The sequence below is a fragment of the Dama dama genome, chromosome 12, assembly GCF_033118175.1.
Source record: "Dama dama isolate Ldn47 chromosome 12, ASM3311817v1, whole genome shotgun sequence".
Taxonomy (NCBI): domain Eukaryota; kingdom Metazoa; phylum Chordata; class Mammalia; order Artiodactyla; family Cervidae; genus Dama; species Dama dama.
In genome coordinates this window covers 53991712-54004443 of record NC_083692.1, presented here as the reverse complement: position 1 = coordinate 54004443, position 12732 = coordinate 53991712, and the positions used below count along the sequence as shown (strand labels likewise).

Here is a 12732-nt window from a genome sequence, read left to right as displayed (position 1 = left end):
TTTCTAAATTGCACCAAAGTAACTTTTAAAGTGAATACAGGTGTTTAAAGTTCATTGGAATTCTATGGGGTCACTTTAAGTAAAGCAGACTTGTATTGAGAATAATCCCTAGTTTAAGTATTTTATAGCTTTGTTCTTTAATATATTCTTATTTGTTGAAATAAGTAATACCAGTAGTACCAAATATATCATTTGTAATTGGCCAGTGCTGGGTTTTTTGTCTTTGTGGAGTATCTTGGATTTTATTTCAAAGTCAGTTTTACTGAGATATGATTACATATAGTAAAAGTCACCATTTTTAGCATACAACTCTTGAATTCTTTAAAAATTAATTTTCAGTATTTATTTTTGTCTGTGCTGGGTCTGCATTGCTTTGCATGTGCTTTCTCTGGTTGGGGTGAGCTGGGCCTCCTCTTTCTTCTGGTGCATGGGACTTCTTGTGGTGGCTTCTCTTGTTGCAGAGCACAGCCTCTAGGTTCAAGGGCTTCAGTAATCGCAGCCCGCAGGCTCAGTAGTTGTGGAGTGCGGGCTCTCGCGCACACAGGCTTCAGTAGTTGCAGCACATAGGCTCAGTAGTTGTAACTCAAGTGCCCTAGGGCACACAGGCTTTAGTTGCTCCGTAGCGTTGTGAAATCTTCCCGGACCAGAGATGGAACCTGTGTCCTCTGCACTGGCAGGTGGATTCTTACCCACCACACCACCCAACTCTTGAGGTTTGAGAAATGTGTATGTTGTGTATCTGGCTGATCTGTTTTTAATATATTTGAAACATCCGAAAGACTTAATGATCTCTCTTTCTCTTTTAGACTCTAAAGGAGGACCTCTTCACATTATTAACTCTTCCAATGTAACAGATGAACCCCTTCTGAAAATGTTATTGACAAAGGTACCTAGTTTCATTTCTAAAATTCTTTACTATTTGAATGTATGAAGTTATCCCCCATATTTAATATCTCAGTTTTTTCCCCTAAATTTTTTTATTCTAAAACTGGTTGATTATAGTGCATTATGCAAGCATCTGATGGTCTTGGATCATTTCAATAACCTTCAGAGTTAATTGTATGTTTTTGAATAAGTGGAAGTACACAAAGTTCCATTGTAATTTGAAGCAAAATATAATCCAGATGTACTAGCATTTTCCCTACCTTTAGCATTTCCTCCTAGTTTGGGTTTTTGCTTTTACAGAATGTGAGAATTACTTATGTGGTTGTGTTTTTGGCATATTCTTCTTTGCTTTTAAAAATATTTTTATAGTGTTTTCATAGCATGCTTTGAAAAGTAAAGACTGTGTGTATATATATATTGCAATGTGTGAATTTTTATTGTTTCCAACCTGGTGATTTCATCCTCCATTATTTGTAGGCAGACATTGATGGACCAGAATTTAAAACTACTCATGACAATACCAAACAAACACTTGAGGTATGTCTTTTCTAACTCACTATAAGGCTGGGGTATATGTTAATGATTGAATATAGCTTCAAAGCCATCTTTAGCTATAAGATTGTGAGTTCTAAAATTAGAGTAAAAGTGGTAATAATAATAGATCTAATCTTGTAGATGGGAGAAATGAATATAGAGCTGAGATAAAATTATTACAAAAGTTTATTTGATTTCCTAAGAGACTGTTTGTTTCCCAGGTAAAAATTAATGATTCCTTGTTGAGGACAAAATAATACATTTTTAAGGGAATTTTATTCACAACTCTTATTTGACGTCCTTTTAATGGAAGCATTAAGCACTTAAATTGTTAACGACTTTAGGATTAGAAAAAAATTAAGGGTCAGGCAGAAAGTATGGCTCAGTACAGACATTGCTCTTGGAACCATCTGTAAGGGGACTGAGCTAAGGCTGATAATACTGCCTAAATCTTTACTTAAAACCTTTTAAGTTCTGTTGAGGTTAGACGTATGGTCATGTGTGGAAGTTAGCAGTGTTAGTTTATTGTCTGGTAAAGGGTTAACAAAGTAATAGTGAATTTTTTCTCAAATAAAAAAGGTCCTTGGTTGAACTATTCTTGGGCTACTTGTATATGTTGAAGTGTGACATAAAAATGTTTCTATATCTGAAATTTGCCTCTCTAATTGTTCATTATCTTAGGTTTCATTTTCATCTTTAGACTTAGTTCTTCATTTGGAAGCTTTACTGTCCTTCATGGATTTTTTGTCCTCTGCCGTTCCATCCTCTGAACCTTCTAAGAAGGACTCGGAGCTGAAACCACTTATGGGGGAGTCCAGAAGTATCATTGCCAAAACTGGTATTAACTTTTGAGTCATGGTCTCATACTTTCTACCTGAACTTTAATAATCATATGTAATAACTGAACTGAATAACTTGTATTTTTAAGATAAGATGACCATTTAGCACCTTAATGTTTCCGGTGCTTTAACAGATTATGTTGGTTTCAAAAGAAAGCGGATTTTACTCTTATGGTATTGATATAAATTTAGTGAGAGATTTTAAATAAGTGTTTAATATTAATCATGTATTTATATTTGATTTCACTGCCTTGCTTTTTCATAAAATAAAGTCGTATATAGTTTGTATTGATGTACCCATAGCCTTCATCCTAGTGAAAGTGAGAAAGGAAGAAATTAAAGTATGATCACTGTCATGCTTAGTAACAAAGGCCCGTTTCAGTCAGGTAAAACTACCTGGTACTCAACAGGTTTAAGCTTTGCAAGACACAAAAGGAATAATCTCATGGAAGAGACATGCTCACTTTGGTTTCTAACCAAAACTGTATTTAAGTCACATAGAGGTATGGGCACATGCCGTGACTTATGCCCTGAAAATGTTGGATGTAGTGTAGCCTGAGTGAACATGTGCTTATTTTTAAGTCAAATATTATTTTAATTATTTTTCTTTCATATCATATGATGTGAGTATCTAACATCTGGTCATTTAATTTTCAAACCATTATCTGTTTGCGTTATATCTATATTACTGGCATCTTTAAAGTATAAAGCTGTTAGTAATATTAGATCTGATACAGGGAATATTTAAGTTCACAATAAACTATAAAAAAATCCTAATCCAAAGAAACAATATTCTAGTTATGCTGTGTAGCTGTTTTTAATGCTTTGATTATGCTACTTTAAATTTTAAGGGAAAAAAAAAAAACTTTTTTATCATCTTGGTGATTAAGGACTGATGTCCCCATACTTTTATAAGAAACATTGTTTCCTTCAGTCAAGACACATCTCTAGGAAATTACATCTTATATTTATCAATCAGGACTTGAACTAAAATAGATTAAGGGAATCCATTTGATTGTTATTCTTAGACACATGTACACAGACACCAATACATGTTATAAAGTAACTTTTTGTTCCTTAACTTTAGCTCTTTATGTTCATTTCTTACACACTTTATCTTAGGATTCTTCATGGAGAAACAGAATACAATCTAGAGAAATTGGCTGTATAGTTAATAACATGTATGTGTCACAGTTAATAATACATATTTTTACTAATTCACCATTTCAGTTTTTCATGAAATATTTTTCTTTGATCTAATATATGATGTGAAAAGAAGTTCCAAATCAAAATTTATTTCTAATGGGATCCTAGATTCTATTATAGGGATTTTTCTTTTTTTCCTAGAAGAAAAGTTATAGTAAAGTTTTCCATCTAACAAAATTGAACTTACCAGGTGCTAATAAAGGTTGCCTTTATTTTTAATTTGGATGGAAAAATGCTAGTTTTTGTCTGATTGGCATTTGAAAATTGATTTAAAAATAATATTAATTATGTATAGTCTTAATGGACACCTTTTTGGTTCTTCACAGTTCATATTGTACTTTTAGTGAATTTGAGATTAGTTTATGTGCTATATCATCTTTACATTTTGATCCTGATCACAAGGATTTTGTTACTTTTCAGTATCCAGCACCTCTTCTCAAGATGATGTGTTTGATTTAAAGGTCACCGCTAAATTAAATGCATTTAATGTTTTTGTCTGTGATCAGAAGTGTAACATTGCTGATATTAGAATACATGGTAAGTAGTTCTTCCTTGGTGTAGGTATTTTTGTTTCTTTACGTAGACCTTCAGGAAGAATGAGCTTGTTGCATGGTAGATTTCTCATGGCTTGTCTTTTTTTTTCCCCCCTAAGATTTCAGTAACAGTTAGTAAAATTATATTTTTCCTCTCATCTGATTAGCTATTCCACATTCTTTGTATTTCCATGTAAATTTTACCATTAGCTTTCCAACTTCACAGTTGTGAGAGTTGGACCATGAAGAAAGCTGAGTGCTGAAGAATTGATGCTTTTGAACTGTGATGTTGAAGAAGACTCTTGAGAGTTCCTTGGATTGCAAGGAGACCAAACCAGTTCATTCTAAAGGAAATCAACTCTGAATATTCATTGGAAGGACTGATGCTGAAGCTGAAGCTCCAATATTTTGACCACCTGATGTGAAGAGCCGACTCACTGGAAAAAACCCTGATGCTGGGAAAGATTGAAGGCAAAAAGAATAGGAGACGGCAGAGGATGAAATGGTTAGATAGACTCAATGGACATGAATTTGAGCAAACTCCAGGAGATAGAGTAGGACAGAGGAGTCTGGTGTGCAGCAGTCGACGGGGTCACAAAGAATTGAACATGACTTAGCGACTTCAAGGACAGCAGCCAATTTCAACAAAAAGCTTTGTAGTATTTTTTTTCTTCTTCTTAGCCTTGTAGTATTTTAGTTGGGATTGCATTGCATCTGTAGACCAATTTAGGGAGAATTGATATCTTAATGATATTGAGTTTTCTCATTCATTAGCATGGTATGACTTTCCATTTATTTATTTTTTAAATGGTAAACTTTATTATGTATTTGTTGTTGAGTTGCTTAGTTGCATCTGACTCTTTTGGGAACCTCATGGACTGTAGCCTGCCAGGCTCCTCTGTCCATGGGATTACCCAGGCAAGAATACTAGAGTGGGTTGCCATTTCTTTCTCTAGGGGATCTTCCCAAACCAGGGATCAAACCCGTTTCCCGTGTGCATCTCCTGCATTGCAGGCAGATTCTTTACTGCTGAACCACCAGGGAAGCCCTATTTATTTATTTTTAAAATATTTTATTGGAGTATAGTTGCTTTACAATGTTGTGTTAATTTCTGCTGTACAAAAAAGTGAATCAGTAGGCTTCCCTGGTGACTCAGTGGTAAAGAATTAGCCTGCCAGTGCAAGAGACATGGGTTCTACCCCTGTTCCAGGAGGATAGCACATGCTGTGGAGCAACTAATCATGTACCACAACTGTTGAGCCTGTACTCTAGAGCACGGGAACCACAGCTACTGAGCCCTTGCACCAGAACTACTGAAACCCGTGCACTCTCGAGCCCATGCTTCGCAACAAGAGAAGCCACTACAACGAGAAGCCCTAGCATCACAAAGAAGAGTAGCCCCTAGTCAACGCAACTAGAAAAAAGCCTGCGTGCAGCAGTGAAGACCCAGCATAGTCATTTAAAAAAAAAAAAAAAAAGTGAATGAGCTATAAAAAGTGAGTGTGTTAGTTGCTTAGTTACATTGGACTCTTTGTGACCCCCTGGACTGTAGCCTGGCAGGCTCCTGTGTCCATGGGATTTCCCAGGCAAGAATACTGGAGTGGGTTGCCATTTCCTTCTCCAGAGGATCTTCCCAGCTCAGGGATTGAATCTGGGTCTCTTGCATTGGCAGGCAGATTCTTTACCATCTGAGCCATATGTATACATATATCCCCTCCCTCTTGAACCTCCCCTCCACCTTCCACCCCTCTAGGTCATCATGAGTCATCTTTGGGTTTATTTATATTGAAGACGCCTGCAAACTTTTCAGAGATGTGCTTTGAAATGTTAGAAGTAAATTTGTTATGATTCATGACTGATAGAAGACATTTCTTATATTTAAAAATTTTTTTCAGAATAAGTCTAAGATTTAGTCTCATGTTCTATTTGCATTTGCAGAATAATATGATTTTAAATTGAGAAATGAATAGCGTAACATCTCACCAAGTAAAGAAAATGTCATTGTCCTGTTGCCCTTGCCTTTTGTGCATATATAACATCATTAAAAGAGGTTTCTAAAAGAGATTTTATAAGCTTTACTCATCATCAGCCTGATAGAAAAAGGAGTTCAGATTTTACCATGGATTCTGGAACAGGCTGTCAAGGTTCAAATTTTGCCCTAAAACTGACTGGTTGACCTTGAGCAAGTTAATTTATGTTTCCATGCCTGAGTTTTCTCTTCTATAAAATGGACACTGTTATAATAATTACTCATGGGATGGTTGTGAGGATTAAGTTTGCATATTTGCATATATTAAGAAAAATGCCTGTCATGTACGTAATAAGCAGTTAACAGGGGTTAGAAAATCAGTTCCATTCAGCAAATACTACTAAGGATCTGTTTATGGGTAGCGTGGTAAAGATCTAGGTTCATTATTGGGGCTGAGCTGTAGCCATTCTCGGATTCACTTTGAGAAGTGTTTAAAAATCATGCCTTTAGAAATCATGAAAATGACAAACATTTTTTGGAGAGAAATTGTGTTTTGGCTACAGTTTATTGTAGAAAGAATAGTATTTATTCATCAAATGATATCTATTCTTAGTTTTCAGATTAATAGTTTTCATTATATAATGTTTATAAAATGACTGTTCAACATATGTTAGCTGTTGTCCTAAATGACTGATTCTGATCATGCTAACACCCAGGATACTTGTGTTTGGAGACCTGTGATTAATTGTCTTTGAAATTCGATTACTTTTGTTTTAAAATTTTCACAAATTTTATGAGTGAGATGCTTCTAGCACTTAAAGATATTATAATATTTATTAGGTATCTCATACAAAGTAGTTGTTACCTTTGGAACGTCCCTGGTGGTCCAGTGGTTAAGATTCTGTGCTTCCAGCGCAGGGGGAGCTGGTTTGATCCCTGGCTGGAGAACTGAGGTCTGACATGCCACCTGGCAGCAGCCAAAAATTTTTTAAAAACTATTAAAAACTAAGTTGTTACTTTACATATGTCTAATGGTAATTTTATCTGTTCTCTATCTTGGTAGTATATTATTGAATTTAAATAACTCTGAATTAGTTCATTTGGCTTAGATTAAAAGTGTTGTGTTTCCCACAGGAATGGATGCCTCTGTCTCTGTGAGGCCAAAGCAGACCGACATGTTTGCCAGACTTAAGGATATCATAGTTACGAATGTTGATTTAACATCCATTCACAAAAAGGTAATTAAAAAAATGTTTCAATATTGAAATTCATTTTTGTTTTTTTGTGTCTGGAGATGTCTTTAATCATTTGTTCAGTGCATATGTAGTATCTGTCATGTGTCAGGCAGTTTGTTGGGAATTGTCCATGAATATGGTCATTGTCTGCTTTCACATTGTGTATAGACTAGATGATGTGTTAAAGTTATTTTTGACCAATTAAGTGATTGATATCTCCATTGATAAACCTTTTTTTAATAGAAAATGTTATATTTTCTATTAAAATGTTCTATTAAATGTTTAATAGAAAATGTTTTTTAATAGGAAAATGTTATTGTCAAGTTAAATGCTTTTAACTAGTATTTTGTTGAAGCTTAGATATAAATGATGCTTCTATATATGTCAAGGACTCTGTAATAAGAAACCTTGTAATACAGTGATACAACTCTTTTGATGTAATAACGAGTTAATTTAATACTTTTAGGCTGTCTCTATTTTGGGAGATGAAGTCTTTAGGTTTGAAATGACTCTTTATCCAGATGCCACAGAAGGAAAGGCCTATGCTGATATGTCTAAAGTAGATGGCAAACTTAGTCTCAAAGTGGGTTGTATTCAGATTGTATATGTTCATAAATTCTTCATGTCTCTTTTGGTAAGTTTATTTTAAAAATATATGTATTTCTCACTGAAGCCTAAATATCTTTGCCTGTGTATCTGAATCTAGATAGTCAAAATCTTTACTAAATAAGGTTGTGTGATAAACTCCCAAATGCTGAACAGATTATTACAGTTAAGGAAATCCTTTACATGATGGATAACTAAATGAGTTTTTGTTATCATTGGTTTGAACCAACTATGAAGGATCATTCTTTAACTTTAACATAGTTACATAGTTTGAAAATACTTTCTGATGTTTCAGTTAAGGCTTTTCAGTGTTAGTTGTTTTGAGAGATACCCTTAAAAGATGTTTAGCTATAAGAATCCTTTAAGGAGATGATCAGGCATTGGAAGGGCTAATACTGGAACTTACAGCTTTGATTATAATTACCATCAACAAGGCCATAAAATTCTTTAAATTATTTATTTCCATGTAAGTTTCATGGAGTGAAGAGTTTAATTTGCCTATGCCTTTCTTTTAGTAGGACTGTTAATCAAAGCTTTCAAATCACACATTTCTATGTTTTATTTTTCAGAAAAGTAATTTATTTGGAGGGGGGTTAGTTAAATAAACAACTAAATAAGCCATCTGTGTTATTAATGGATGTGCATCAAGAATATTGCTTCCAGTTCTTTTCTCTATTGGGAAAAGTCTTTCTGTTTTTAGTTGAAATTGAGATGAATGGTATCTTACTCTAAATAAATAATTTTTGACTCTTATTAGTGGTAACAAGATTATAAACACTTAAGCACCTTTGCTCATGTTGAAGTACACTTAAGAAAAAAATCTTCAGAAATAAGCAGGCAAAACCTTAGTTTCTAAAACTAGACTTTATTCATATGCCCTAGAGGGTACAGATTCAAAGCTACCTTTGGGAGCTGTAAAGCTTTCTCCTCCCATCTTTTTATGTAAATTTAGGTTAAAAAGGCCAACATTTCATGAGTAAAAGGGAGGTTTTAAATGAGTGAAAGGGAGGTTTCATGTCGATGTATGGCAAAACCCACCACAATATTGTAAAGTAATTAGCCTCCAATTTAAATAAATAACTTTTAAAAATATGAAACAAACAAAAACATGTAAAGCATTTAGCAAGTCCTCAATAAACATTGTTATTTTCACACACACACACAAAAGAATTGCTACCAAAATTTGTCAATAAACAAATAATTCTGAAATACATAAAGTGAAGGGACTCTTGTTCATGTTAATTATCTCAGAGTGTATCTTTCTAAACTTTATTTCATGTACACGGTCATAAATAACATCTCTTTTACATCACCTCTTTTATTTAGCTTCTCTTTTTTAAAGTTTTTCCTTTAAAAAATAAATCCCTGTTTTGAGGGGAACTCTAAATACCAGTATTTTCCCACAGAACTTCCTCAACAATTTTCAAACTGCCAAAGAAGCTTTGAGCTCAGCTACGGCCCAGGCTGCAGAAAGAGCTGCTTCCAGCATGAAAGACTTGGCTGAAAAGAGTTTCCGCCTTTTGATGGATATCAACTTGAAAGCACCAGTTATTATCATTCCTCAGTCTTCAGTATCACCTAATGCTATTATAGCAGATCTGGGTTTAATAACAGTTGAAAACCGATTTAATGTAGTTTCTAGGGGACATCATTCTCTACCCCCTGTCATTGATAAAATGGACATCCAACTCACTCAGCTAAAGCTGTCCAGGTATAAATATATAATCCAATTGCATTTTGTTGTTTAGTCGCTAAGTTTTGTCTGACTCTTTTTCCATCTCATGGCTATAGCCCACCAGACTCCTGTCTCAATGGGATTTCCCAGGCAAGAATACTGGAGTGGGTTGCCATTTCTTTCTCCAGGGAATCTTCCCTACCCAGGAGATACCTGCATCTCCTGCATTTTAGGTGGATTCTTTACCACTGAGCCACCAGTGAAGCCCCAACTGCGTATTACTTACTAGAAATAGAATTTTCATAGAATCATTGTCAGGGTAAAACACTCTAGTGGTTCATGGTTCATATTCCTTATTTCTTCTAATCATTAAACTTTGACCATTGGTTTTTGGTTAGTGGTTGATAGTGATGGACCTCATAAAATCTATACTTTGTCTTACTAAATTTGTGATGTGTTTTTTTACTCTATAAAAATTTCCTATTATAAGATTATGGTTAATACTTAATTTAGATATTTATTTATTTGCTTTGCACATAGCTGTATATAGACAAAGTCTTCTTAAAAATATAATAAAATTTAAGATTTATTTCTCATTTCCAAAGCATGTCACATTTAGGAATTCTCAGTAAGATATCTAATGGATTATCAAATCAAAATGGGAATGTGTTGGCTCTGTTGGATGACAGGAGTGAATTATTTGGTGGTTCAAATATTTGTTGGCTGGCAGGCTAGAAATGACTATTACAATGTGCTTGTTTAACTTCTAGGTTTGGTGAGCTTTTCCCTTTGAGTTTGGAGACATATTAATAGCATAAACCTAAGGGCTTAGTACAGCATCACTTTCTTTGTCCTTCAGAGAAGTGTTAGGAGGATGTAACATTTGTCTGTACGACATTGGTTAGTAGCTATTATTAGTCTTTGGGAAAGATAGTGAATAGAGCAGTAGTCATACACATGCAGTTTGTTTCTTTGAAATCAGCATTGCATGGGCTTTGTGTTATGTAGCTCTGCTTTATAAACTTACTCTGATTGATTTGTGAAAAGAAGCATGTTCTAAAAGAATTCTGATAGCAACCTTTAGTGTTTGGAAAATTGCTGTGTGGAAACTGGTATACATGATGATAGTCTTCATTTTAAAATGTTGATTTTAGAAATATAAAATAAATTCTTAATTATCTTTCAGGACAATTTTGCAGGCTGACTTACCACAGCATGACATTGAAATTTTGAAACCAGTCAACATGCTTTTATACATACAGCGGAATTTAGCAGCATCATGGTATGTGGAAATTCCAGGAATGGAGGTAAAAGGAAGACTAAAACCTATGCAAGTAAGTATATGTATAAAATAATTGCTCACTAGCTAGACTTTTATCATTGATCACAGCGTAGTTCTAATGTACATCAGAAAGTGATAAAATGTTTGAAAGGGAATGCTTTGTTAACTGAAAATGAAGGTGTTGTAGTTTTTCACACTTTCCTTTATTTCTTATTAGTTGGGATATTTGGTGATGCCAGCAAGAACTCTGAGGTTGAAAGCTAGAAAGTCTACTGAGATTAGTAATTTTAGAAGATTCTGTTCAAGTTTTAAGACAAATGATAAAAGTGATATTTAAGTTTTATTTAAAAATGTTTTTTGACCGTGCTACATGGCATGCGGGATCCTAGTTCCCCAACCAAGGACTGAATCTGTGCCTCCTGCATTGGAAGTATAGAATCTTAAGTACAGAACGTCCAGGCAAGTCCCTGTAAAGTGATATTTAGATAGCACATCTAAAGCACCTTAAATAGTATTTTTAATGTATAGAAACACTTTTAATTAGAAAAGCAGACATTTTCAGTAGGTGAATCTGTTTAGTTGATAAGCATATAAACAGCAGTATTTTTTAATATTGTAGTTAGCAGGTCGTAGGTAGCCTCACAGGAAGAGATGATACTAGTCAAAGAAGGTCACCAAAGTGTAGGAACCTTAGGATTCTTGTGTGCCTGTGTTTGGAATTGCTGAAGCCAAGCAGTAAGGGATAGGGAAAGAGGGAGTGACTAAACAAAATGTGTGAATGAGGAGTGAAAATTCAGTAGTGTAGTGGGTTTTGATATCTGTGACTATTTCAGAGTTAGTTCTAAGATAAAACAAGAAGGGTCAAAGGAGCCGAGTTCTACTAGTGAAGATGTTAAAATTGAGGCTTGTTGTAGGAATGAGAGATCCCTGTCCGTAGTAAGAGTAAATATATAAAGAAGAGCATGTGTTTATTGAGAGTATTGACTTTTCTATTCCAGGATATAGTACTGTTCTCTTAAATTCTCCCTTGCTCATATTAGATCCCAGAACTAATATTGGATCCTTTTCAAATACTAGGAGGTGGTGAAGTTAGCTGTTTTTCAGGAGGCTGTGATATCTCAGTTGGTAGCACAAGTGGGAATGAATATAAAAAGAAGTTCTGGGGAGTTAAAGTGATGTCTGTTTTCTAAGGACTGGGACTTGGAGCAAATAAGAAATCCCTGGTCATCATCTCATGCTAAAATACTGCCGCACTTTGATTTAGGCTGGGAATCAGGTGTTGCCCTTGGTGATAGGGCACAATTTGAGGGGCACAGGGTACTGCAGTGTTCAGAAGAAAAGATGTTGTGAATGCACCTGTTCGGTTTTGGGTTCAGGTCCTTCAAGAAGGCCTTTGGGACCTCTGTATGTGTAGGTTATTACTGTTATTTAGTCGCTAAGTCGTGTCTGACTCTTGCAACCCCGTGGACTGTAGCCCCCCTGGCTCCTCTGTCCATGGGATTTCCCGGGCAAGAATACTGGAGTGGGTTGCCGTTTCCTTCTCCTGGGATCTTCCTGACCCAGGGATCAAACCTGAATTGCCTGCATTGGCAGGCAAATTCTTTGCCTCTGAGCCACTAGGGAAGCCCCCATATGTGCAGGGGAAATGCACAAAAGGTGGAAGGATGGAAAGGTTTAATGGGTCGTAGCAGCCAGTAGCATCTTAGTTTATCCTAGCAGCTTCATGTTGTTCTGCAGCCACCGATGAGGAAGATGATATTATTCCTATTTTAAAGATTAAGAAATAAGTTAACGAGGCTAAGAAACTTAGCCAACAGCACACCTTGAGAGTGGTATAGTTGACACATATCTACCTGACTCAAAATCTCTTGCTTTTTTTTTTTCTTTTTTGTCACATATCCCCTTTTTATAAAGGTTGAAGATTAGTAAGATGCTCATCTTGGCCTGTGTTTTGGCTTTTAACAATTC

At 35.1% G+C, this 12732-nt stretch overlaps 1 protein-coding gene across 2 annotated transcripts in view; it reads left to right on the top strand.

The window, feature by feature from the left end:
* Positions 1–12732, top strand: part of VPS13C (vacuolar protein sorting 13 homolog C) — a 184698-nt gene that overhangs the window by 98837 nt on the left and 73129 nt on the right. For both annotated transcript variants that reach the window (XR_009695120.1, XM_061157288.1), the window contains exons 38-45: positions 807–886; positions 1363–1422; positions 2101–2257; positions 3885–4001; positions 7101–7204; positions 7668–7835; positions 9214–9518; positions 10669–10816. Coding sequence is in view for 1 of the 2 variants with exons in the window: in XM_061157288.1 (XP_061013271.1) it covers positions 807–886; positions 1363–1422; positions 2101–2257; positions 3885–4001; positions 7101–7204; positions 7668–7835; positions 9214–9518; positions 10669–10816 (1139 nt within the window). In the remaining variant the exon portion in view is untranslated. The remainder of the gene's footprint in view (positions 1–806; positions 887–1362; positions 1423–2100; positions 2258–3884; positions 4002–7100; positions 7205–7667; positions 7836–9213; positions 9519–10668; positions 10817–12732) is intronic.